This window comes from Poecile atricapillus, chromosome 3, assembly GCF_030490865.1.
Source record: "Poecile atricapillus isolate bPoeAtr1 chromosome 3, bPoeAtr1.hap1, whole genome shotgun sequence".
Classification (NCBI taxonomy): Eukaryota; Metazoa; Chordata; class Aves; order Passeriformes; family Paridae; genus Poecile; species Poecile atricapillus.
The window spans coordinates 24,085,680-24,113,590 of NC_081251.1; the positions used below are offsets into that span (position 1 = coordinate 24,085,680).

The window sequence follows — 27,911 nt, forward strand, 5'->3', positions numbered from 1 at the left end:
CCCAGACAGATTTTTTTAAAACTGTAAGTGAAGGTTGTTGTCTAGAAATCATTATTTTAAGAGCAAGAGCAAACTGCATTTAAAAGGGGAATCCACCTCTTCACCTCACACAGTTGCTGAGGATGTGTCATGTCCGGAAGCACTGGAATGTTACATGTTTTAATTTGGATTGTGGCAGTTTTGCTCCCAGCAATTGTGTGGCTAAACAAAACGTTGGAAAGGGACACGCTGGTCTGGACTGCTCTTTAAACACAGACAGAGGTGTGTCCTGCTTATAGGGCATCTACAGAGCATATCTGCCTGGAGGGCTCCCAGCTGGGGTGTTCCCAGGCAGCCCCACCACTGGCTTCAGCTGCCTTTTGCCCCTTCCCAGTGGGAATGCAGCAGGGATGGACAGGAATCACCGCTGCTCTGCTCTGCAGCCCCACCACGAGATGCTCATGGGCTAAACCTGTGAGTAGCAACTTGGGCATGAATCCACAGAGTATTTGGACCTGGAATACCGCTGTGGCTCTGGCTCCTTTTCCCCTTTATTGTCAAGAACAGCTGTTTTCTCTTCCAGCTCACTGCAATGCCTCTTACCTTAGGAGGACACCTAGGGCTGGCCCTGGACTTAGCAATGAGCCTTGTCCGACCTCATCCCTTTGAACACATTGAGCACTTTGAGCACACCCTAGTGAGGACCCTGCCTGGCTTTAAGCTCTCTGTCCCAAGGTTATTTCATTTTGCTGGCAATGGTCACACTGCCAAAACCCAGGGATTATATAGGAGTTTATATTGCATTGCTCTGGTTCATCCGGCCGGGGCAAGAAATTACAGGCAGAAGTGGTTTGTGCTCAGAGACAGTACAACAGCCACATCTCCTGCTCTCCACAGTCAGGGGGGTCTGGAGAGCTGGCTGCCAGCTTGGCCTGTCTCCACTAACATCCCATGCTGTCCTCTGTCCTACTGCTCTTTAGAATCAGATGCCTGTAGCAGATGCCAATGGGATGAATAACACACAGAAATGCTGCAGAGTGGGATGAAAGGTAGGAAATGTGGGTGATGCCAAGTCTTGCTTCCCCTCAGCAGAGAGGTATTTTTTTTGCTGGAAGGCTTTCCTGTTTTTCATTAGGCAGTTGTGTGACAGTCTCTGGGCAAGGAGTCCCAGTCCCTTGCAGTGCCAAGAAAAACACTCTAAGTTCTTGGCCTCTGAATGCCCATGTGGTGAATAAGCTGGCAAGGATTACATGTCCAGCTCTGCCTGTGCATGCACGGATGGGAACAGACGGGAAGGAATATAGTCCAAGCTAGAAAATGGTTGAAGGGAAAGAAGAAACCTAACTGAAAAATGCTGGAGAACTTGAGGTCCTCTTGGCACAGATACTTCCCCAGCACAAATCAAAGAGTAGGGAGAAAATGGAACCTCTCAGGATGGTAATAGGTTTCTCTCCTTCATTCTTTCCTCCTCTCTGCCCCCAGTTACCTCTTCTGAACATGACCTGCCAGAGTAACACACAGCAAGCAACTCCTCACTGCCATACAGACTTGGCTGTAGTCAAAGCACTGATAATAAGGCACTCCTTAAGATCTTTCATCAAAATTTGTACCATCAGATAAAAATCTGCTTACTTTTGGTCTAATTGCATTTAATAGGAACTTAGATTTTTTCCAGAGTAAGAACAATTGTTGCTGCTTAAATATTTTATAAACTAGCATTTTTCTGGCCAGAACACAAACTCTTAGAAGTCAATGATGAGGAGTCATCATGCACCAACACTTTTTTTTTTTTTTTTGAGCACAATGTGGCTCTGGGTATTACTTTAACTTTCCTTCACTAGGAAGGAAAACTTACTTTTTACTTTCTCACTGTCAGCATGATTTTAGTTTTCCCTTTGTGTCATGTCACAAAGGTGTAACTTTGGAACAACTTTGAGATACATTACTAAATTCAATGGCTAAATTAACATTATTTTCAAAGACTGAGAAATGAGTTTACAGTCATTCCTTGCTTAACAGAAGCCAGAGTATCTTGCCCAGTTGTTCAATTCATAGCCAGCATTTACAGTTACACTTTTCTTCAGGAAAGACATTGCTTTGTTCAAAGGGAGACACAATGCTGCTACACAAGCTGCAGAAACTTGCATTTACTGTTCCCACTGCTGTACAGAGTGAATCCTCATACTTGAGAGGGAATGGGCAGAAAGTGCTGTAGCCTGCAAAGCCTTCCTGACTTTACCCATCTAGAAGAATCTTACAAGCAGGAGTTTTCCATTTCTAAGGGAATCTTATTCCAGGGAACACTGTATTTGGTTTGCATGGTCCTGGTTTGGTATTGGTCTAGAGGGGTGGCTTCTGTGAGAAGCTGCTGGAAGCTTCCCCCATGTGCAAGAGTAAATAACAGATGGCTCCAATATGGACCTGCTACTGGCCCAGGCTGAGCCCATCAATAGTGGCAGTGCTTCTGGAATAGTGTATTTAAGAAAAAGATAAAAAAATGCACAACAGCACTCAGCTGGATGCAGGGAGTGAGAATATGTGTGAGAAACAACTCTGCAGACACCAAGGTCAGAGAAAAAGGAGGGGGAGATGGTGTTCCAGGTGCCAGAGCTAAGATGCCCTGCAGCCCATGAAGGTCCATGGGGATACAGAGGTCCACCCACAGCTTCTACAAGAACCCCCAGCAAAGTAGATGGATGCCCAAAGGAGGCTGTGGTCCTGTGGGAAATCCACAATGGCACAGTACCTGTGGCACTGTGGAGAGAGGAACCAAGGCTGGAGCAGGTTTACACCACTCCCAGAAAAGCAAGCTGCTTGCAGAGCTCTGTGCACTAACTAAAGGAGACACATTTTAAGGATGCAAGATGACACAATAAAAGCATGGCTGTAAAAATCCAGAAACAAAGACACTTGAACATGGTCTGATGCAAGAGAAAACTGCCATCAGTGTTCATAGCATCAAGACCTCTGGAGATCACAATGGGATCTTCTAGATGAAAACTGAGTGGAAGGCATGAAGCATGTTACTGGGGCTGAACTGGGGCCAACACAAGTGCTGTGACTGGTGCACAGTTAAAGTCTTGGGCAAGGAAGCAATCACAATTCACCTCAGGTGCCTGATACTTCTTCCCCTCCCTTTGCTTACAATTGTTGGAAAAGTCATTATTTTCTTGAAAGCATTTCATGAATGCAGAGCCAGAAGTCCTGTATGCATAGCCCAAAGGAGCTTCTCATGCTCATTTTAGAAGCTCAGCCTAGGCTTGAGGCTTGGACTAGGGTTTGCTTCTCTACTTCAGAGCGGACACAGACAGAACAGAGCCACCTATAAGTTGTATTCAAAGATAGTGGCAAAGGTTGGCCCCTGTACCTATAGCAACACTGATTTGTGCTGACAGCCTTCACCACACTGTAAAGAAAAGACTGGATCACATACCTGAACTCTTCATCTACTGAATGTACAATGCTTAGACACTGCAACCATGAATGTCTCAAAAAAGAGCAGCAGCTCTGTGATCTCACTCATCCCTTCTGGAAACACACACACAAGTTTCGCCTCAGGAGGGAAACTTCCAGCCACAACTTTTAAGGCATCATGACAAAATGTTCTCTAATTTACAGGACACATTGTTGGCCAGAAGGGTGATTCAATGCCAACTGAAAGGGAATAAGGACATGTACTGATGCACTACCAGCAGAAAAGCATTCCAACTATTTTTAGGGGTTTTCCAAGCATAGCAGCTCATGCTGTGCAATCAGACAGATGCTACCTTGACAATATCAAGGACTTCTTTGCTGTAAGAGTGTCAGACCATTTGTCTGAGTCCTGAGAAGCCTCACTGCGAACAAAGTGAGTCTGGGTGATTTATACTTGCCAGGTATGCAACTCCTCCCTTTTTTAATCTTAAAACATGGGTTCAAGTCATGCAAGTGACCAACACATACTGCAAATTTTATTTTTATTTCCTTATTACAGAAACTAAACTAGCATATGCCTACATCTTAATTAAAACAATTCCACCACTGCAGAAAAAGAGCATTCTTTTTACTCTCTAAAGCACACCTGTGAACACAGAACAAAGTGTAATTCAGTACATGAAAGCTTCTTGGTGCACCTCTCACTGCAGTTTCTGCATTAGTTCTGTTTAAAAAATCATTACACCTTAGGTATTTATATATGCTTCCATTAAGCTTTGCGTCTTCTACCCTAATGCAATTCACTTGTAGAAATCAGTTAAGAAGCTAAATCAAAAAGGCCCCTTAAGTTTGCTTTATTTACATATACAATGGCTGAATTTAAATAGTTTACAGTCACTCCCCGCACCAACTTCCAATTCAAAGGATTAGTGCATTCCAGAATTTCTCTTTAAACTGTTTTCTAGAGGGGATCAAGTTGTCTATAACTTCAGCTATGTAGGTAACCCCAGCCGCCTACATAAATTACCTTATAGAAAATAAACATGCTGACAGAAATATTTATAATTAACAAAATGATAAAATGAAAAACTCAACCTTCAGGAAGAATAGACAGAAGTTTGGTTTTGTGCTGCAGTCATTGTCGACTATGGGAACAGCAACAATGTGGGAGAAGAGCAGTCAAGCAGGCTGAAGTCCAGAGCAGGTGTCGCTGGTTGTGAAGAGAGCTGTATGTCCAGCTCTCATTTCCTCCTCTCTTGTGATACATCTCCCGTTACTACTTTTTTGTGAAATCATTGGGCAGATTTCTGAACTGAGACAGCATATAGCTTATTTCAGAGGGGAAGAATATACCTGTGCATCTGCAGGCAGGCTGACTTGCATTATCTGAATAAAGACAGATCTCTTCCTCTGAGTTTTACAGTTTACAAGTGAATGCAGGTTTTGTGGCAACTAAGAAACTGCTGTAAGATTACCAACTGGGACTCACATATATTTGTCTGTTCTTATATACTTTCAAAACCCAAAAGGAAAAAGTATCTGTGATTCAGGTAGATCCAGAAGGATTTTTTTTTCTTTCTTACACAATAAGGTAAATTAGTTAGCACATTCCAGGTTAAAAAAATTACAGTAAACATTCAGTAACTGGAATGCATATAATATACAAGTACCATTACATTTACAAAGCTGTTCATGACAATTTTTCTTTCTATATTAAGCATAAAAAAGTTACAAGCTAATTCACAATAACCTTAGTTACAATGTTATTAAAATACATTGATGTTAATCATAAAAATATTTTACTATTTACATGTATATTGTATAAACGTTAACAGTAAGAATATGCCTATTTTAGGATGCCTTAAATGAACATTAGGCAGATTGGCCCATTTTATAGTGCAGTATCCCTGTTTTGGTCTTCACACCATGAAACTGTACCAGATTCACAGTATCTTTGCTAGTGCTTTGCTAAAAGGCTTAATCTTTTTATTATTTAAGAAGCATTCATTCATTCATTACAAAGAGTCAGTTTTGTTTCCACTTTGTTTCTTATTAAATCCTACACCCAATAGTTCAGGACACTCTGCCTGGCCTTGAGCGATTTGGTTGCATTTCCACATAAGGCTGTAATTAATTTCATCAGTTATCACACTGTCTTGCTTGTAGTCTGGATGCTGTGCAATGAATTCCCTCATCCATCGAGCAACTGTCATTAATTCTCCTGTGGGCAAAAAGAAATTAAATTTCACAGTTTATACATCTAATTTAGCAGTAGAACACCTGTATGTTCTGTGTCCTATATACACAATTAATGAGTAGCCCATGCTTTCGTAAGAAACACATTCCTATACTTTTTGGTTTTTAAATATGGCTAAACTGCAGGCACAATTAAGCTGGCATATCCCTGATGGTCTAAAAGCCACTTATCTGGTGCAATTTTCCAGCTTTCAGATGTTTCAATGACATAATGCAGAGAGAAGTAGCAACTGGAACAGGTGCTGCCAGCAGATTGAATACCAAAAGGTCTTAAACACTTCATTTAACAGAGAATCTGGCTGAGATGAATCAACAGACACCTCTGCACTACTACTACATTTATATAAAATAAGTCTGTAGTTGAGCCATCCAACTGAGCTGCTAATTTTGATCAGTCAACCTTGGCTTACTATTCTTTCTCCCTCTGCCAGGTACTCTAGCAAAAAATAGGCTGGTTCCGAATTACACTGATTTCTGGTTTGTACACAGTGCCTCTGCTTCACTCCCCAGTTCTTGTGTTGGTCAGCAGGTGCCTAAGGGTCCCCAGCACCTCTATACAAGGTCATTGGATGACAAACACTGCTTGCAGGAGACTGGCATCCCCATGAATTAGCAGCTGGGGGCTGGATGGACCAGTCTCCAGGCTGATGAATCTTGCTCCTGAATGCAGCATGTGCAAGCAAACCTTAACTACTACAAGTTTAAGGTAACACTAACAGTTAAGTCATTAAGATGGGCTGATGGGATGCTCAAAGAGCATAGAAAAACTTTCATGGCTAGTTACTGGAACATCAGCTTCATTGTGAGAGTGGAAACAGTTAAGGGCTTCCACTACAGAAGTCTTTCGTTTAAGCATATTATAAAAAGCAAGAGGAATCAAGTTAGAGAAAGCATGAAGGAAAACAAATAAAAAGTAAGAAGAATCCAACACTATTTAAAAATATTCTAGCTGTGGTTTTGAACAGATGTACACAAAGACGAATCAGAAAAATTGCAGAAAGTACCAGAAAGAACAGCAGAATTAGAAAGATTACTAGAAATCAAAATGTGGTTCAAAAACCAAAAGTAATGTTTTAAAGGAATGAGGCCAGAGTTTACACTTCTACAGAAGTGGGCAGGAAAAAAATTACTCAAGAGGCTTTATTTGTTGAAGGCACTAAAAGCTCAACATGAAACTTTCTGACACCAACAAGAAGCAGGGGGCCTGCAAGAAAGTCAGTGGAGTCAGGGGGTAACTGAAGCTTCAAAAGAGACATGTTTGAAGTGCAAGCCTTGCAGGCATCAGTGCTGGAGGAGCTGGGGAGTGTCCAGTGCACACCAACACAGACACCTAGTGGCCAGGCAGCCCAGGCACTCCCCATCCCCACAGAACCCTGCACACCTTCACTGGGAGCACAGCCTGCAGCTCTCAAAAGTACCACTGACTGACAAAAAGTGTGATACACCTTCAGGCAAGGAGAGGCAGAGGGACTAAGTTCCAGAGCAACCATATACTGGAGAAGTCTGCACAATTATGAATGCTGATGACAACTGAGCCTTGATCCTCATGATCCTACAGCACAGGAACTAGAAGGCATATGATGGAATAACTGTGATGAGCATTTAAACATGAAAAGCTACAGTATTACTTTTTTTCAAAAAGCATATAATAGAATTGTGTAATTTCTTATTGTATGACTTTAGGAGGACTAAAAGTGTATCTGCTTCAAGAAAGGTAAGGTAAAGATCATGGAAATCCATGAATGCTCATCAAGCTCTGTGATTACCGTGCTGAGAGCAGCCATGAGAGCACATGGACAAGAACAACTTGATGCTGCTACCTCAGTACTGCTTTCATTAATATTTGGTGCTGGTCAGCAGCTGCTGCTGGCCTAGCAAATCTGTAGTCTCACTTGAGTGGTGGCAGTCACACACCAGCTATACAAAGACCAGGAGGGTAATATCTTGCTGTGCTGCAGGAGAGGTGGTGACTGAAGCTCAAATGAATTATGCTGGGGCAAGGTTACAGCCACAGCAGCTAAGGTGTCAGTGATCTTAACTCATGAGTGCTGTGCTCACCATTTGAGAAATCTGAAAAATGGCCACTCTTTGTGGATATGACTCATACTAAACAGGCTACAGATCAGGAACACTTGATTTAAGATCAAGAGTAAACTGGAATAATCCAAAGCTCACAACTGAGAAACATTGTGGCACAGTAATACAATACCTAATGGTTTTTCATTCTGTGAATTCTAGCTTTTAAGAAGCCTCATTTAAAAGTCATTTCAGTTCATAAGAGCTGAACTATAAACCTACACTCTTATCTACCTCGCTTTCACAGCTTTTAGGTCTGTGTAAATACAGGAGCTGACTTTTGCAATGCCTGAAACTTTGCACTAGGTAGCAAAGCTTTTCTTTGGTGGGGAACACCTGCAGCTGGGGTTGGACCCAGGTCACTAGGCCTTAGGAAAAAGACCCTGCTAGAGTTATTAATTCCTTGTTTTCTCAAGACCATTTCTCTGAAGGAAAAAAACCCAAACCAACAGACAAAGGAGTGTTTAAAAACATGTTACCATTCTGAAGAACTGCTAAAGTAGTGAATTGCCAGATAAGATAAAATCCCAATTTCCACCTCAGCTTTAGAAAGGTCGTTACCCTAGAAACTTCTACAGCAATTTTCAAGAATTAAAAAGGAATGCAACACTTTAGTTTAAAACTCAGGATGGGGGGGAACAGGGGGAAGAAAAAAAAATTATTGACTTATGAGGCTAAAATTAACCATCTAGCTGAATTATTTACACCAATGCAGTTAAGCACACAGTTCTGAATTAAGTTTAGCCTGCATCTTTTACTCATTATACTGCTGCATATTAAGAAGAAACATAAACAAGCAGTCATTATAACCTGTCTTGAAAAACACTGCAAAATGGGAAAAACAGTAGAAGAGCCTGCTCTGCTCTGCCTTGTAGTTCTGCTACTTATGGAAGGACTTGTCAGTGAGCTAAAGTCTAAGTCCCATGATCTAGCAGACCTGAGTTTAGACTTATGAATGCTTTGGAGGAGTAAGCTTTGGAGTCACACCAGTAATATCAGGCAAACTATCAGACCCAGCCTCAAACACTCTTACAATACTCAACTGACAGGGCAAAGTGGACTATGTATGTGTATGTTTAGACTACTACGAAATGGACAATACAGCGGCAAAAGCAGCAGTAAACAGTGTTGAAAAGCAAAATCGAGGACTGGGTATATACTACCATCTAAACCATAATTGTTACTCTATCAGTTATTCCTAATTTAAGTTCTAAAAAATGGATCACTAAACATTAAAAATCAAAAATAGGACTAGATTTAAGCCAGAGAACACACTCCAGTCCTTCGCTCTAATGATTCAACAGCTAATGAGACACCCACAGCTCCCATCGGTCTTATCCAGCTGGAGGTAGAAAAATGCCAAAAAAGTCAATGTCCAAAAATGTCAAACATACCAGAAGCTCTCTTTTTAATTAGCTTCAGATAGTTTAGGATGGTGCATCTTGTGTCCACATCCACTTCCATGTTTTCAAGATAGGAATTCAAAATTGGGATCAAACCAGGAAAGACTCCTTCCTGTGTAAGAGAACAGAATAAGCATAAATCACACTCAGTCTGGTTTATAGGAGGGTAGAATAGAATGTATTCCAGGTAGAAGAGGCTATGACCTTTCCATTGATAATTGTATCAATGCTCATTAAGGCGTACTCTTCTGTATCGGTGCCTGTCCCATTCTGTGCAGAGCCACATCCATCCACAACAGCATTTCCACCTTCATGTGTGACAAAGGGAAAGGAAAAAATGGTTAAAAGGCAAGAAATGCGCTAAACATCCACAACAATGTTAGTCAGATTACTTGATGTAATACCTTTGCATATATCTTTTCTGAAGTAGAACATTCCCTGTCGTACAGCATCTCTTTTCTGGGCCACCTTCATGTTTTCATCCACCTGGCAAAAAAAGTATTTCAAAGATCTGTGACATTTTAGAAAAGTAGGATTCTACCAAACTGTCACAATTGGGTTTTATAAGTTGAAACATCCACTGTATTTCTTACTATTTCATCACACAAGGTCAAGCTGTGAAGTGAAGGTTTGTTCATTGTTCAGGGTCCAGGACAAACCCAGGAATAGATGACATTTTATGAAACTGGGTCTCCAGCAGAATAGGTAATAGTATCATGTTAGAACATATGGATGCTAACTCTGAAACAGAGAGCTGTAGAAGTTGCAGGCCACATAGCTTCTCAGTCTTGCCTGAGAAGGTGGCCTGGGAAATTCATAAGGAGGATTCAAAACAATCCTCAGAGACAGAAAACAGCCTTGCAGGTGCTGTTTGTCTGTCTCTTGTTTTCTTTGCAGGAGAAAGTTGGGGGGTGGTGTGCCCCACTGACCAATGATGGTGATGTAGTAGTTTACTAACCAATAAGAGTTTCCTTTCTATACTTTTGACGTATCAGTCTATAAAAAAAGACCTGAAGCAATAAACTGAGAGAAATTCTCCTGATCGACTCCAAGAGAGTCTGTGTCGTTCGTCTCGCCATTCCTAACAGAGTGACAAGAACATGTTATGCTAATTTAGATTTGGATGAAAACACAGGAACAGTTATGATTAACAGTTTGCATCCCTTCTGGCAGACTTCTTTGCATATTTAGATGAAATTTAAATAAGTACGGAAGAAGAAATTTTCAATTTTCCTAGCCATAATTTGCTGCTTTTATTAACAAAATAATCACTGTCTTTAGAAGAATTATCACTGCATTAAACAAACTTTCAAAAACAGCATTCAAATAAGTTTGTACAGGACTTGTATCTATTCCATTCCCAAACATCTGTTAGATATTTAAACTCAGATTGCTAGCAAAAAATTGTAAATTTCAGGCTTCTCGGAAGTCCTCCAAATTACAACATTTGCTCTGCAAATGACATAAGCATTGCTCTCTTTCTGGATGGAAGATTTTGTCCAAGTTCTTTGGTTTGTGTTCTCAGGGAATTAACATCATACAGCTTTTGGACATCAGCTTTACCATACTGTCTTCAGAAAAAGAGATATAATTTGCTGAATTCTTTGTCTGATCTTTAACTAAAGGCTATGCAAAATCTTCACTTACTTCTTACCTTTCAAAGCTGTTTTCAATTAATTTTATATTATGAAACCTATTTACACAACAGGTTGTTTTGAAAGTTTGAAAGAACTCCAGTCTCAGCTGACGAGTGTTCAACCACATTCAATCAGACAGCCAAGATTAGTGTGAGATTAGCCCCATAACCCCCTATTATTTTACTTAAAAGAGACAGGCTTACCAATGGTTGTGTGATTCTGTGTTGCATTACCTGCCAAATTGCTTGGCAAGCTCAAGTAATTTTAAGCCCCTCAGCCCTCCAATTCTGTTCAGGTTATTTCAGCACCTGATCTCTTATTCACTCTTAACTGGTAGTTAACAATTTGCTGCTTTTGAGACACTCAAATAACAATGTAATTATGTAATCTAAGGGCTAAACTGCTGCATTATTTTTGCAGTCTGAACTCCCTGAAATCTCCTTTTAGAAGTCATATCAAATCATACCATGTATGTATGGTATGATTACTGTAAATTTACAACTTCAGTATTTTTCTCCATTGTAATTAAACAACCCTATGAAAAGCCACAGGATACTATGGCTATGCTGGATTTTCCAGCAGTGTGTCAAAAGCTCCCCTGCCCTACAAGATCTTTTTTAAAATTACCTATAACATCACAGGAACATCCATCCAAAAAGACATTTTTTTGGTCAAGTGCCTCAGAAAGAGGACATGCAAGGACAGTTTCACACAAAACAATTCAGCAATTGTGAGGGAAAGATTAAGGAAAAAGTACATTTTTCATGGCTTGTCTGTCTAAAGACAAGTCACAGTTATGACCAGAATCAGCAGTATTTTTTGACTTCCACAGGTTATTTCCCCATCTGCATGTAAAACAGGGGCAACATACCCTTTTCCAGCCTCAAAACAGCCTTGTGACAATGGGATTTCTCAACATTTCTGCAGCAGTTACACACTGCTAGGCATCACAGAAATTCCTACAGCATTTGCCTATGTTTAATTCCATGAGACAGCAGTAAAATATTTATTTTAATACTGTAGAGTTTAAATTAATTCAAAGTACTGGTACAGATGAAAACTGACTGGAAGATAAAAATGACTGTTCTGTAAGTGGAAAAATATTATTTCCTAGCTTGCAGGGGATAAAATTCAGACTTGATGCATAACATTTAGCTCCAACAGATCTGATCTTTCACACCTACCTTGGACAAAGGAATGAGAAAATCCAGTTTATATGACAGAATCACTCTGGTTAGCAAAACCACAAACACAACATATGCAGAGTTTTCAAAGTCTGTTAACTGGACCTAGACATGAAAGGAGTAAGATTCCATTACTTTAGTGGGAACAAGGACTCATGCAAGGACAGTCTGCAACAGTTTGACTCGGATGTTCATGTTGGCACTTGTGTTCACACACACTGTACTTGCCCAGGGGTGATGCACACGTGCCATCACCAGCAGTGACTTCCAGTGCTCAATGCACGCACACACTTCAACAAACTCAACCCTGCAATTCGATGCAAAGCACACTTGTGTTTCAAGAGACTAATAACCTGCACCTTCAGGCTCTCTGTCTAATTACAGAAGTACGGTAGCTTTTAAATTTCTACTTTAAAAGGATTAAATTCAGAGAGCTTAGAAACAGACAGCTATAGAATAAAAGCACTTGTGAAAAAAGTAAACCGTGACAGTGGAATTGTTCAGTACCAGGAAATGTACTGGAGAAATACTGTCTCTAGAAGCTAAATGGGGCTTTGTTTACTGCTGCTTTAATACAAGCCTAATTCCTTTCCCCATCACCCCAAATCCATTAGCATGCGTTGATGTGCTGCAGTGGATTCTCCTGTCAGTTACATTCCCACAGTCCGTGTCTGATTAAATACTGCTGTCCACTTCACTTGCATCTAGCAAATCAAAGGGGAGAAAACACAGCACAAGTAATGGGAGTTTGATACTGGATGGCAGAATGCCTGGTACTGTTCCACTTAAAAGGAAATGTGCTCTTGTACATACTGATGTCTTCCTTACCTCCATAGGTCTGAATTCCACTCTCCATCCAATATCTGAATTTGGAGGTGGTGGCTTAAACCTCATCGTCTGCCAGTTTGTAGACTGAATATTCTGCAAAGCACATGAAATAATCTGTCACAATCAAGATACACATAATTCTATAATATAATTGTAGAAAAATAAGCAGATAACTAGAGTCCTAGTCTTTTCCGTGGAACAGTGTAGCAGGTTAGAAAAGCAGTTCCAAAGTAAGTGCTGTAACTTCCTAAAGCTCACAGTACAACTACTCATCCTAGGAGCAAATATGTTCTGCTTTCTCTTGATGTTTTGGTTGAGTATTATTCACAAGACCCTAAGGGATTGGCATGCAGCTGACTTTACTTTTTCATGAGGGGCTGACACATCCTGAACTAAAAAGGCCTAATATTACCACAGCTATTACCTCATTAATCTGTAAAAGAGAGATTTCTACATAAATAAAATAAAAACCAGTTTTTAGGAAGCCTTAAAAATGGATGGTTCCCCTTAACATTTATATACATAGTTATAATTTAGGCTCTTCATATTTTATTTGGTTTGAAGTATAAGCCATTACCTTCTAAATAGAAGATAAAATGAATAAATGAATGTGCTTATAACTGCAAAGTTATATGCAAAAAACTGGCTGAAGTGAAAAATTAATGAAAAAATTCTTAGCTAATACAGCCACCCTCCAATTATGTAGTATTATAAAAATAAGCAATTATATATTTTTATATATATATTAAATTCCTCTATAGCAGACGTAACCTCAAAATGGTCGGATTCATTTGCATCATCTAGATGTATTTTCTCCTCAAACAAAGTCAGTGGGTCTCGAATGAACAAGTGTGCAATATGCTGTGCCAAAAGGTGGTCAATACCTACAAAATGAAAATGCAAACAAACAATTCACACATATCAAAACAGGCTCTAGGAAATTATTTTTTTTACAAGACTGAAAGTATCTAACACTGCAATGCTACCTCAACCCACCACATCCTGTTAAAGCAATGACTTCAGGAAGGAAGGAAATTATTAAAAAGAGAAAAAAACCCAAACCCAAACAGGTTCTTGTTTGGAAATGGCAGCTGAATATTGGTAGTGGCTGCCATTCTTCCTGTTTTCTGATGCATTCTGTGCCATGTTTCCTAAAGCAGTTCAGCTCTTCATAAAAATAAAACATGAATTCCAGCTAGAGAAACTCAGTTTGATGCATTAGGGACAGTTTCTGTTAAAAGTGAACCCTTTTTTAAAAGCTCTCAAGACCACTCTGCACAGATACTTCCCAAGTAGGAGTCACTCTGAGGGCTGCACAATGTTTGTAACAAACAAGAATAAAAACATAAAATATCCCCACACACTGCAAACATAATTCTTAACCTGCTCATAATGAAGCAAACACTTACCTTCCTTTATTAGGTGCTCGTAGATATCTTTGTCTATTGTCAAATCAATGTCATTGTATTTCTCACCACATTCAGATAGATAACTGTCTATGGAATCATATCTGGATTTACTGATTCTATATTGGCTGTTCTTCAGTGGCTATATAATTTAAGAATACAATATTTTAACAGCTTGTTAACAATGTTACCTAAGTTTTGCTCACTAATGACACTTACGTTGAGAATTATTATCCTATTTAAAAAAATCCCTACAACTTCAATTAAAATTATTAAAAGCATGAGTCTTAAATAGGCTCAATATAAAGTGATTCTGGAATTACGATTATTTTGTTTGCAGACACATATCTGAGCAAAAATCAGTCATCACACATTGACCAGAATTCTCTAGAAGCAGAAATGTTTTCCTGATGTAATACACCATTACCCCAAGCACCTGGAAAGCATTAAACACATACTAGTTTCACCATGTGCACACTGTTAGAGATGCCCTTAAAATATGTAGTTCAAGAAATATTTCAAGTAAATTTTAAGAAGTATTTATTTTAAGTAATTTTGTAAGTGCCTTGAATGGAAATTCCTGCTTAGAGAAACTCTACAAGTTCTGACATCTGGCTCTCTTGATTTAGCTCTAGTTCATACTACCTGTTATTTAACCTAGTGCAATTTTTGAATTTTGGGCTCAAGCATAAATTAGAAAGTTTCATCATGGAAGCCCTTTTCAGCCAGATGTGGAAGACTGGGATTCCATACCTAATTAAAAATATGCATTTGTTAACACAAACTGACCAGCCAAGGTGAGTGTTTACACCATCTCTCCTGTATTTACCACAAAGACAATCATATTCCCTCATCAGGGATTCTGATGAGCACAAGCAGAATTTGATACTAAAGGAGATTTAACTTTTTTGCCTGAAAAAACCCAGACACCTACTACATAACACGGCTTACCTCTAGCCCTCTCTCCTCCCGTGTTCGATCATCCACAGAAGCTGAGATCACTCCCCAGCGACAGTCAATGTCAGACACGTAGCCTCTGTAGAAGGGAGACGCAGCGCTCAATGCCATCTAAAATAGAAACAGCCTGATATCAAGACAAAGGACAGGCCAAGGAACCAAAAGCAAAATACAACCCCATTGGAAAGGGATTCAGAGGAAACTGAAGTATATATAATTCATTTAATATGTATTTCATAGCAGAAATATCTCAACTGCTACCTCAAAAAAATGCCTGGGTCAAAGGTTAGCATTCCTGAAGTGGCATCTGACACTCCAATAATTTTACTTCTACAGATCAGCATTTAAGGAACACAAAAATGACACAAGCAGAAGCACTTTTGAGAGCAATCAGCAAGTATTCTGCTTGCTCACTTCCATAGTTGACCTGGCAATCATTTTATTTTGTTTATTTTTGTTTAGCCAAGCACCTTAGTAACACAGCTGGAACATATCTCATTCAGGGCAGGATCTACTCATCATCCAGACCAGACAGATACTTTATTTTCATAACTACTGTTACACCAGAGGGTTTTCAACACCAGTTGAAAAACTAAAAATTATTTTAAGGAGCGAGCTTGCCTTATTTTCATGAGAAACTACCCACATCTATTTCTAAAACTATTCAACAAGTCTCATGCATGTGGGAATGAGAGCAGAAGGGAAGAAACAGACACAAGGGCCAAGAAGGAACAGATATTATCTGTTTTGTGGTGTCATCTGCACATTGAATAGTTAACATGACTCATGTGACAACCTAGAAAGAGTCTTCTCCCAGAGTACTCAATTTGTGAGCTTGCAATTTGGGTATTTTTTTTTTAATATATAGTGGTTTTTGCCACTAAGAAAGAGTTCATCTGACAGATGTTCACTACTTACCACAATGGGACAAATTGTAGCTAGCTGATCATAGAGATACCTTGCTTCAGAAATGCTGCAAGCTTGAAATGTTACCTGTTGGAAGATGTACAGCTGCTATCAAATTTCTATAATCATACAACAAGCAGTCTTCCTAGATTTAAAATAAAGTATATAATAAAATTATTTACATACTAAAAGCTTTTGTTTCTTTTGTTAGGGTTTTTTTTGTGTGGGTTTTCCCCCCAAGTCTTGGACACATTTCTGCCCCACTTATCAGTAGCATTTATATTACAAGCTTCTTTCCATGCCATTTCCATGTTCATTAAAAGATTTCAGACCATAATGCTTCTACAGTGAGGCTGAATATATAAACACTTGCCAGAATCAAAGAAAACTGAGTTAACATCTTGAGTACACATGGGTGAATAATGCACCTTCAGGAAGTAAGCCAGGAACCTACTTACTTAGAACAACAGTCAGACTCTATTGTAGATTTAACATTTGCTTTATGTGACGCTAATCCTGTTTTAAAGAACATTTCAAGATGCCTTTGATCCTGAAAAACTGTGGGAAAAAAAAGAATATCTGTGTGTCTACTGTTAAAAAACAAAAAAAAAAAAACAAAAAAAAAAAAACAAAAAAAAAAAACAAAAAAGAAAAATTATTTGCAGAAGGCATTAATGCTTTGGAAGCCCTACCACAGATAGGCCACTGGAATACGTAACTCCTTTGTAATATTTCTGTGAAATTTACTCAAAGCAGTATCAAACAGAAGACACATTTATAGTAGCAGACCTTACCCTCTAGACTTTGCAAACCAACACTTCATGAATTTTAAAACTGCACAGAGTGATCAGTCTCAAAACTCCCTTTGTCTTATCAGTTCATGTATTCACAGATCAGAGGAAAACTTAGATGGGAATGTACCCCTGTACCACTACTGTAATATTATACAACAAGCTTCAGCTCCCAATTGACATCTCTGCTCACTGTCTTGAAGAATTCCAGTTGACACAGGCTTTCCTCTTCCAAGGATATTAATTAGAGCATCCCACAAAACACTAATGTTCTTCTCAGCTTGCCACTAAACCAAATTGCACCTCAAGTAAGACTTTAAAAAACAACCAACAAATCCCTCCAAAACTCCTGAATTCACAGGTGCCTCAGTGATGGATTTTTTTGGGGGGATGTTGATGATTGTGGTATAGGGGAAATATGGGATTTGTTTGTGTTTGTTTTGTCTTTTTAAATCTTCATCCAATATTCATGAAAACATCCCAAATTAGAAAACAGCTGTGGAGAAATATTCCTTCTATGTTATCCTTCAAGTGGCTTGTTTTGTTTTTTCAGGAAAAAAAAAAAAGGAAACAAACAAAAACCCAGTTGGATTAAAAGACAAGATTAATTAATTATCTTGCAGAAAAGCAGGAAAGTACGATTTTTCATCACTAATTTTGGATTCAGCACTAGGGAGCCAGCATTTAAGTGGGGGTGGGTTGACAGGATACTTACACTCTTTTTCCAGACAGTGAAATTTGCCTCCCCTTTCCTTTTATGTTTATTCCAAACCACTTTAAATCTGATATTCAACATGGTTTCTAAACAAATGTCCCATTACAGAGGAAAAGGGCACGGCTATCTTCTCCAGAAGGCCTATAGGCACTGCCAATGCAGGCCATCCCAGCCCAAGCTCATCAGGACATTATTTTTACCTCAGGAAATGCATCAAGTTGTCACTTGGTGTGCAGTACTAAAAAAAGGAACAAAACCCAAAACAACAAGACCACCCCCCAAACACGAGAGGAAGCATATATACTACAAACTACCTTAAAAAAATAGGTGGGTCATACATGTTTTCTTCTAGTCAGTTATCAGGAATTATCAGTTAATACAGAAGCAGCTGCCAGCCTTGTTTTCATTCTCCCTTTGATAATAACAGGACTACCAAATTTGAATTTGGCCACTGATTACCAGAATGTAGTAATAAAATGTAGCAGTATGCAATAGTAAAATAGTACTCCTTTAAAAAGGAATTTAATAATGTTTTTCAAGTTCATACAATGACTGAATAAGGCTGCATTTCTTTTATTGGTCTTAAATAAGAGAGATGGTATAAAACAAACCATGGCAAACTAACACCTCGTAAACCATACAGTATTATGTACACTTTACTATCTCATCAGATTAGCTTTAGTTTGCCCTAATCTACAAGAAACTGTATGTAGCACCTGTCAAGAACTTTTATTTATATAGCTTTTCTAGTTTTGCAAGCTCAAAGGGAGTGTTTTTTATGAGGTTTTCTCTCTCTGCTATGAAATAAGAAGAGCCTGGAGAATTTCCTTTAATCCCATAGAGAGTTAACACCAGCCTCTTCCTAGCTCTGCTTCCAAGACTGTGGTGGCAACAGGCACATTTTATCAAGACTCAAATAAACCATGATTACCTAAGGTGTTAGTGCCCAGCATCAGAGAAACATTTAAAGCAAACAGAAAATGAAAGGATTAAAGCACTCATAATATTCAGCACCTGGATTTGGGTGAAAGGGAAGATACTGTAAGACAGGAATAACTCAGGCAAATTACAAAAAACCACAAAAAGTGGGCATGTTCTAATGAGAGAAAACAGAATCAAAGATATCCTTCAGCACACAGTCAGAGAAGACTACTACCCACATAGATGTGGTAGGTTTGTGGTACAAGCAGTGAGAAAACAACTCCTTAGCAGATAGCTAAAAATATTTAAGAATGAGAAACTTTATAGGAGTTCATGGTAGGAGTTTGTCAATGAATTAAAATTTTACAAAAACAGAAAGCTACTTATTTTTAAAAATATTCCTACAACCTCTTGCCGCTCCCTGCTTCTGCAGTTCTAAGGGTGCAGAAGAAGGAAAACACCCAAAATGAATAACTAAAAAACCTCTCCCATTTCTACAAGACAGCTCAGTTTTCACCTCCACAGTGTCATCTGGTCATGCCTCAAAGATGACCAGAGTGGAAGATGACCTTTCACACTTGCAAAGTGCTGGAGTTTGAGAAGCAGGTGCTTGTGGTTTGACAAATTCAAGAAACCCTCTCAGCAAGTCATCCAATTACATTTGAATATTAGCAGAAAAAAAGCCGTAACACACAAGCAAATAAACCTGGTGTACTGGATTGACCCTGGCTGAATGCCAGATATCCACCAAAGCCATCACTCCTCTTTTCCTGAACAAGGAAGAGAAAATGTAACAGAAGGATCACGGATCAAGGTAAGGCCAGGGAGAGATCACAGAATCAATGAGGTTGGAAATTACCTCTGAGATTACTGAGACCAGTCTATGACTGAACACCACCTTGTCAATTAGACCATGGCACTGAGTGCACATCCAATATTTCCTTAAACACCTCCAGGTACAGTGACTCCACCACCTCCCAGGGCAGCCCATTCCAATAATCACCCCTTCTGTGAAGAACCTCTTCCTCATTTCCAACCTGAACCTCCCTTGGTGCAGCTTGAAGCCATTTCCTCTTGTCCTGGCCCTGACAGAAGAGGCCGCCGCCAACCTGGCTACAGCCTCTTTTCAGGCAGCTGTAGACAGCAATGAGGTCTCCTCGACCCTCCTTTTTTTCAGGCTAAACACCCCCAGCTCCCTCAGCTGCTCCTCACAGGACTCGTGCCCCAGACCCTTCCCCAGCTCCGTTGCCCTTCCCTGGACTCGCTCCAGCCCCTCAGTGTCTTTCTCACAGTGAGGGGCCCAGAACTGGACACAGCACTCCAGGTGTGGCCTCAGCAGTGCCCAGTACAGAGGGACAATCCCTGCCCTGCTCCTGCTGGCCACACTACTGCTGACACAGGCCAGGATGCCCCTGCCTTCCTGGCCACCTGGGCACACACTGGCTCATGTTCAGCTGGATGTCAACCAGCATCCCCAAGTTCTCTTCCACCAGGCAGCTTTCCAGACTCTTTCCCCACCCTGTAGCTCTACATGGGGCTGTGGTGGCCAAAGTGCAGGACCCAGCACTTTGTCTTACTGGATCACATACAATTGGCCTTGTCCCATTGATCCAGCCTGTCCAGGACCCTCTGCAGAGCCTCCTACCCTCCAGCAGACCAGCACTGACACAACTTGGTGTGGTGGAGATCACTCACCAGTAACTGTCACAGGAAAACAGGCCTACCTTGGGGAAATTAACTGAATTTATTACAAGTCAAATCAGAGTAGAATTATGAGAAATAAAACCCAAATCTTAAAATCCACTTCACTCCCAAATTCTCTACTTCCTCCCCTCCCAGCAGAGCAAGAGAATTGAGGAATGAAGGCTGTGGTCAGTTCATCATGCATTGTCTGTGCTGCTCCTTTCCCTTCAGGGAAAGGACGCCTCACACTGTTGCTTCAGTATGGGGTCCCTTCCCTGGGAGAGTCCTCCAATGAACATGTTCACTGTTCCAATGTGAGTCTTTGTCCTGGCATCAGCTGGGATAATTAATTTTGCTCCCAGCGGCTGGGTGCAATTCTGTGTTTTGGATTCAGTATGGAAATAATGTTGATAACACACTGATGTTTTAGTTCTTGCTGAGCAGGGCAGACTCCAAATTAAGGACTTCTCAGTTTCCCACGCTCTGCCAGCGAGCAGGTGTACAAGAAGCCAGGAGGGAGCACAGCTGGGACCTGAATTGGTAAAAAGGATATCCCATACCATATGGCATCACGCTCAGTACATAAACTGGGAAAGTTGGTTGGGAGGGGCCAATTGCTGCCTGGGGACAGGCTGAGCATTTGTCAGCAGGTTGTGAGCAACTGTACTGCTGAGCACCACTTTCTTCTTGAGTTTTATTCCCCCACTCTCTAATTTTAATTTCCATCATTATTATATTTTATTTCAATTATTAAGCAATTTTTATTTCAACCCACAAGCTTCACCTTTTTCTGATTTGCCTCCTCATCCCACCAGAAGCAAGGGGGTATACTTGTGTGTGAGGGAGCAACAGCATGGTACTTATTTGCTGTCTGGGTTTAAACCACAACAGCCCTTCCCATGGGCTACACTTAACTACTCCAGCATGGGTCCCTTCTCACAGGGTTCAGTCTTTCAGGAACTGAGTGCTCCATCATGAGTACTCCATGAGGTGACAGGTCCTGCCTCCTTCATGCATCCACCTGTTTTGGTGGGGGGGTCCTCCAAGGGCTGCAGGTGGACCTCTGCTCCAATGCCAACCTCCTGCCTCACCACAATATTCACTGCAGACTCCAAGGGAATCTCAGCTTGGTCACCTTGAACACCTCCTCCCCCTGCTTCTTCACCGACTTTGGTGCCTGTAGAGCTGTTCCTCTTACATATTCTCATTCCTATCTTCATTTGCAGTGCCACTGCACAGTTTTTCCCCTCCTTATTGTACTTATCTCAGAGGTGCTACCACTGTCACTGCTGGGCTCAGTCTTGGCCAGTGGTGGGTCTGTCTTGGCGCCAGCTGGCTTTGGCTCTGTTGGAGATGGGAGAAGCTTCCTTCTCATGGAAGAAGCACCTTCTCATAGCAGCCATCCCTGCAGCCCCTCTGCTAGAAAAACCTGGCCACAGAATCCACTATACTTGGATTTTAAGACTAGAATACTAGATACACCACTTGTTCTTTTATCTCCCCTTTTGCCACACTGATGTACAACACATCAGCTGGAAAAAGTAAAAGTAGACATAAGACAAGTCTTGAAAAGGGAAGTGTTTAGAAAAGACAATATGCAGAACATCTTGAAAGCAGATGCATTTTACCTGGAGACAACAGTTTCCCATTCCAAAACCCATAGCATCCATATATATGTAGTCCGGCTTAGCTGCCTTTGCTGCTTCCCCATCATCATTAGGAAATGTTTCAATGAAAGGTGACGGCGTGTTCTTATCCTTAAATACTGTGTGGAAAATACAGGCACTCAGTAACTCAGAGCATGAGACTAAACAACTGTTTTGAAAAAGAACCAAGATAAGACTGAATTTACTCACGTGGTACATTTATCACAACCTTCTCTCCTCTTCGGTGTCGAATATTTCTGGTCAGTGTACTATGACAAAAAAAGAAGTTTTTTGAATTACATGAAATTTTCTCTTTATGCAAATATATTTGCAGTTACTTTCTCAACAATTTTTAGGATTTCAGAATGTCAACTTTTTATTTATTTTGAGCACTCTCCTTCAGGACGCTTCTCTTCCTAGTTTTAAGGCAGACTGTAAAAGATACAACACTGAATTTTTTTTCACTAAAGTCAGTCTTATTTTGATGGACTTCACAGTACTGTACTGATAAAAGAGTCAGAAGCAAACGGGTACAGACCCGAAGAATCCAAGGCCAAATTAAAAGGTATGCTTAGTTTTTAAAAAGAATAATTTTCCTTGTCCAAAGTCTCACGTCACAGTGAGAAGTACATCATCCATTTCAGAGTAACTAGGGCAAGCTACTGAGTACAGAGATGTCACTGTGACATACCTAAGTGAGAGCTGGATTAACCGTGATGGAAGCATTTAGGTACAGGATTTCAATCTAGAAACAATTTTGCAGTAGCAAAATCAACATTTTTTGCCCCATAATAGTGTGAATTATTATATAAAGTTCCTTTTACTTAACAATTAATTTTCAAGACACTTTGAAAAGAAAATACAAGTCATCACAACTATTTCTGTGCAAGTCCTTGTGATATCTGCAGCAACCAGCTACACAGCTCTCTATTCCAGTAATGTAAAGAATTTGCAGATATATCTATGATATTTAGGTAGAGACAAAATATTCAAGTTCTCAAATTTCCCAAATAGTCTTACCTAAATCTAGGATGTTTATTGATGGCTTCATCTGGAAAAAAGAGGGATTTTGAAGCTCCTCCTTCTACTGGTGTTGGCTGATATTCTGGCAGTGTAAACCCAGGGCACCCTAACCTGTGTAACAGAACAATGAGATCCAAGCTGTAATGAAAACAGACTGTGATTTTAGAACGGTCAGATGGTCAGAGATTAGGATTCTAGTGGACAACCAGCCAACAACCACCTTCCACAGTGGTTAACACAGCTTTTTTTTTAAAGAAACCCCACTAGTCTATCATTAGACAGAAAACATGGACATTTTCAGCGGCTGAAGCAGGAAACTTCAATACTATGTGGGGTACACACACATTTTAGTGTGCTAGTGCTTGTTATTAATACTGACATGCAGCTGCATTATGTGCTTCAGCATTTATCTTGAGGATTCAGGTCAACTGCCAAAGTAATTTATCCAGCCCTACTTTTAAAATACATGCTTAACAAATTCTGTAAGAATTAGAGGTAGTTTCAAGTGGTACACACATCCTAAGTCTTATAGCACTTCTAGAGCTCTGAAAACCCTTATGAGACAAGTGTCATAAGCAAATAAAAATTGCAGCTATTAGGTGTAAAATGCTGAGAGATATGCCAGCTACTCAGAATACAGCCCTCCCCTTTGAGAAACTCCATTTTAAGTTTCAGAGTCACCTGAAACAAGAACAAGCTCTCAGTACAGCTGAGACAAAGGAACATTTGACAAGATTGAGGTAAAGCATCAGATTAGTTTCTCCATGTTGTACAGTAAAAAGGGTTGATTGTGTTGAAAGGTTCTAGTATTTGGATGGTTAAAAAAAGTTAGCAGATTACAAACAAACCAGTCAAGATATCAGAAAACACATTTCTGAGAATATTATTTATGTTCAATATTGTTTCTTCTTCCTGGTTTCAGTAAGTTGTCCTACAGCTTTTAAAGCCAGCTTCACTTACCTAAGTGCTACATTGTAAACTGCATCCCTACAGTCCTCAAGAAAGAAAGCAACTTTCTGGTAGAGCAGTGAGTGCTCACAGATTTAAGAACTAGGGACACTCATTTAGTATTTAAGCTAGAATTTTTTAATATTTAAGCATTTTCAAATTGCTCACTTTTAACTGAATTATTGTAATTTGAATAAGCTTACTTCTTTACCTTTCTTCCATCAGCACTCTAACAAATTTTTTTGTTTTTTCAAATGCACAAATTTTATTATATACAAGTGTACATGCTCAGATGCACACAGTCATATGCACATATTATTGTAGAGATGATGTGGAAAAAACTTCAACCCCATGAAGCCTCAGAAATACATGTTAGCAAGAGTCCAGTCAAACCAACAAGGACTTGGATGGCAAGATAGCAAAAGGCAGAAATAATAAACTAAATTAGGCTAGCCTAGGGAGAGAAATCTCTGAGGAATGAAAGTATGTTCAGAATGACCCATAAGTCATAAACAAACTACAGTTTATTTACTAGCTTTCACTCAAGTCCAATGTACTGCTCCTACAGTGATGTAAAAAGTATTTATCTGTCTCTACAAGGGATGAAGAACCCCTCTACCTTTATTCCCTGAAGGACTGGGTCCAAAACATTTGCATGTAAAACTTATTAAATGACATAATGTACCTGCTGTAAGGTTGCAGGGGAAAAAAACCCAATTCTCTAATACACTGACAACTACTTAACCACTGTCCACTGTTTTAAATAAACTTTTATTACATCTAGTATAACTCTAATAAAGTGAAAGTAAATTTTGTTAACAGAGTGTTCTTAAAACAGCATTCGTGGGGCATTATGCAGATATTTTGGCACCACTGCTGCTAAGGCATAGTTTGTATTGTTCCTCCTCTCAGCAAGCATCTTGGGCTATTGCATTCTGTATTACACAAGAAACTAGCCAGTAAGGCCACCCATTTCTCTTCTACTGCAGAGCAACTTTTTTACCATTATAAGCATAACTATATCTTCATTCACTTCTCTGACCAGGCTAGTTAGAACAAACGTAATAAATCTCTGCCTAGAATTATATTGCAAAGGAATGTCACAAAATACAGTTTCTCCTAGATAATAAAGTTCATCCTAAATTTAATTTCTCCAATAATTCCTTTACAACAGTAGAAAGGATGAAATCTATCCTTTGTAAGGGTATTATTAACCCAGGAGAGATGCTCTCCTTTCTAGATTCAGTAAGTAGAGTATTGTATAATAGATGTATTAAGTTCAGGTGCCCCAAACTACCAGAAGCTTGCACGTACTTTATTAAAAATAGATGAGGTTAGCCATGTTTTGCAAAACTGCTACTTATAAAGATCACAGTTTGCAAAAAGGTAAAGAGAAATCTTTTCTATATAATCTTCTGTATCAACTCAAGATGGTATAGACTACTCTAGACTTAACACTTTATGTTACAAATATTCAATATTCTCTCCTAATACAAAATTATCACACGGTTAGAAGCAACCTAAAAATGTAAAAGATGCTTATTTGCTTGTCTTGTTGCAATAAAAATTTTAGGAAACATGACTGGAACATCAAGCTAAACTATTTTAATCAAATCATATTTTTCTCTATTTCATTGAACAGTTTAGCTATATGCAATAAGTAGAAAAAGTGTAAAAGGAGAACAGGAAACATAGCATTACACTTCAACAACCATCTCACCTTGGAAATGATGTCACTGTGCAAACAGCCTCATTTTCTTTGAGTACAGAAGCAGCCTCTTGACGTCTTTTCCTCATGTTGTCTTGAACAGTATTGAATTCAGACATGGTTCCTCCATATGGCTGTCCAGGTGTTCCTTCAATCATGTAACTTCCATATTCTGGTCTCCAGAGTGTTGGGTGACTATAATAAAAGAAGAAGCACATTTAAATATTTCTGCAACTTCAAAAAAGATGAATTATTTGTAAGAATTTCAGAAATTAATACCACTTGCAAGAAAAGTCTCTTATATTTGAATATTTGACAAAGGAACACAGTGTACCTTCCCATGTACCTAACCATCAGGAAGTGGTGAAAAGAAAGCAAGGTGCAGTTTGGCAGTAATAGTGCTGCTGTGTAATAAAATAAGCAGGATTTGCCTTCACCAAATTGCAGTCACTCTTAGCATCAGTCTCAAACTTTTTTTCTTGGGGTTTTAACCAAAACCAGAAAATATAGATCAGTGCTGCTTTTCCACAGGAAAGGATAGGGGAAAACTTCCCTGCATTCTTACATCTACACTTCTAGTTCTTCCAAAAATGCAAGAGTGCTCCTATAGACAACAGGCTTCCCCTATACAGCCCTCACTTGCTCCTGTAGTCAAGAGGTACAGGAGCAAGTACACATGCACATGTACTTTATGGGACACGGATTACTGCATACACACAGGCACAACATCACAGCAAGACAAACTGCAACTTCTGTGGGCTCACCATTACATCCTCCTTTATTTCAAAGCATAATACAAAAAGTGCATGGACTGCCTGCCTGCAAGTGTGCTCAAAATCTTTCACTTCCTGAACCCCAGATTTATCTGAAAATACCAGTATTTGTGGTTTACAGTTTTAACAATAGCAGACTTGAATGGTAAAACAGGTTAACAAAATTTTGCACAGTATCGTAACAGGAGGATAAAAAAAATAGAAACTGGAAACATCTACTCACTTGGGGTTTACCTTCTCCCCTTTGTCTTGCAGTGTTTGAACAACTTCTTCACCACAGAGTACCAAACGCACTTTCTTATTTTCATGGTCAAATTTTACCAACATATATTCCACCTTGTAAATAATAAAAACAAAACAAACAATTAAACAATAAGGTTTTCTTCAGACACAAACACACTGGCATGCAATTTCAAGCATCAGGTGGAAAAAAAAAAAGATACACTGAACTTTATGAAGGTTCAAAAACATTACTAACTACATGCAGTAAGCAGTACTGGCAAAGATGGTTGCAGGCTTATTTCATCTTGAATAAGGGCTTGAAATTCCTTGACATTTCTTTCCCTCCATTTCTAGTTGGAGACAATGAATTTGTACTTGCCTCCACATTATTTCTAGAAAGCAAGAATTAAAACCCCGTGCAAGCTATATGCAACCCACAAACATTTCACTGTCATCCCATCAGTTACAGTCTCTCCTGCTGACAAACAAAAAAACCAAAAGTTATTTTACAAGACATCCATTTACACCCACAACTTGTTGGAGCTACTAAAGACTAGCACTGTGTCTCATTTACACCACAGAAAGCCCACAGCTGTTGGTGACAGCATCAGTCCTGTCATTATTACACTTCAGTTCTTGGCACAGCACAGTGTTTTCCACCCCTGCCTGATTCAGCTTTGCTGCTGCATTTTCTTCTCCCCCTGCCCAGCAGCATATCTTGTCCCCAAAGCTCTTCCCCTGTCCCTGCACCAAGCTACAACCCTAGATCCAGCAAGCCACTCATGACAGCTGCATCCCAGCACTTTACAGTATGTTCCCCTAATAGACATTATCTGAAAGCAGCCAAACCTGGAACAGCCTCATTTCAAACTTCCTGATCTCCATCCACACTTGCAGTCAAATAAAGACTCCTGTAAAGACTTTTAGAATGCTACCCAGCACAGCAAGCCAACAGCTGCTTGGACCCTGTAGCCCTTTAACACTTGCGGGTACACTCTATTTGCTAATACCTCTAGGTCAGAGGATGCTTAGCAATGCTCTGGGAAGTGTAAAAGACAAACCAGCACCCAAGTGCAATGTAGTACAATGTGCCTACCATGAAAGAACAGAAGTCGCACATGGAAATGCACTACCAGGCTACTGGCTTTCAAACCCCAGCTGAACCAGTGGTGACAGACAGTGCCTTTTATTGGAGTCTCTCAAACCACTGCCTCCAAGATTTCCAAAAATCATCTAATTCAAACATCAACTTACAGTTAAAAATTCAGATTGCAATTTCACAGCTAGAAGTGTCAGAGGTGCACTGTGCTCCTCAGTTCCATTTTCCAACACTGTCTAGAGCCACATCCCTCTGTATTTAACAAATGTGACTGCTCCAGTCCCAGATTCACACAAGATGCTCATGTTAAAGTTGCAGCATAGCAACTCATGGCAA

General features: G+C 39.7%; 1 protein-coding gene across 3 annotated transcripts in view; it reads right to left on the reverse strand.

Moving 5' to 3' along the window:
* Positions 1–3,907: 3,907 nt before the first annotated feature.
* The window catches only part of GCLC (glutamate-cysteine ligase catalytic subunit), a 36,814-nt gene continuing 12,810 nt past the window's right edge, over positions 3,908–27,911 (reverse strand). The window contains exons 2-16 of one of the 3 annotated variants that reach the window (XM_058834085.1): positions 26,478–26,590; positions 25,494–25,676; positions 22,823–22,936; positions 22,013–22,071; positions 21,785–21,921; positions 16,059–16,133; positions 15,135–15,251; positions 14,187–14,325; positions 13,549–13,661; positions 12,778–12,870; positions 11,950–12,054; positions 9,533–9,614; positions 9,333–9,436; positions 9,120–9,240; positions 3,908–5,614 (exon numbers count right to left, since the gene is read on the reverse strand). In XM_058834085.1, coding sequence (XP_058690068.1) covers positions 5,409–5,614; positions 9,120–9,240; positions 9,333–9,436; positions 9,533–9,614; positions 11,950–12,054; positions 12,778–12,870; positions 13,549–13,661; positions 14,187–14,325; positions 15,135–15,251; positions 16,059–16,133; positions 21,785–21,921; positions 22,013–22,071; positions 22,823–22,936; positions 25,494–25,676; positions 26,478–26,590 — 1,761 coding nt within the window. In that variant the 3' untranslated portion in view covers positions 3,908–5,408. The remainder of the gene's footprint in view (positions 5,615–9,119; positions 9,241–9,332; positions 9,437–9,532; positions 9,615–11,949; positions 12,055–12,777; positions 12,871–13,548; positions 13,662–14,186; positions 14,326–15,134; positions 15,252–16,058; positions 16,134–21,784; positions 21,922–22,012; positions 22,072–22,822; positions 22,937–25,493; positions 25,677–26,477; positions 26,591–27,911) is intronic. The other 2 variants (XM_058834086.1, XM_058834087.1) reach the window with 2 other exon arrangements.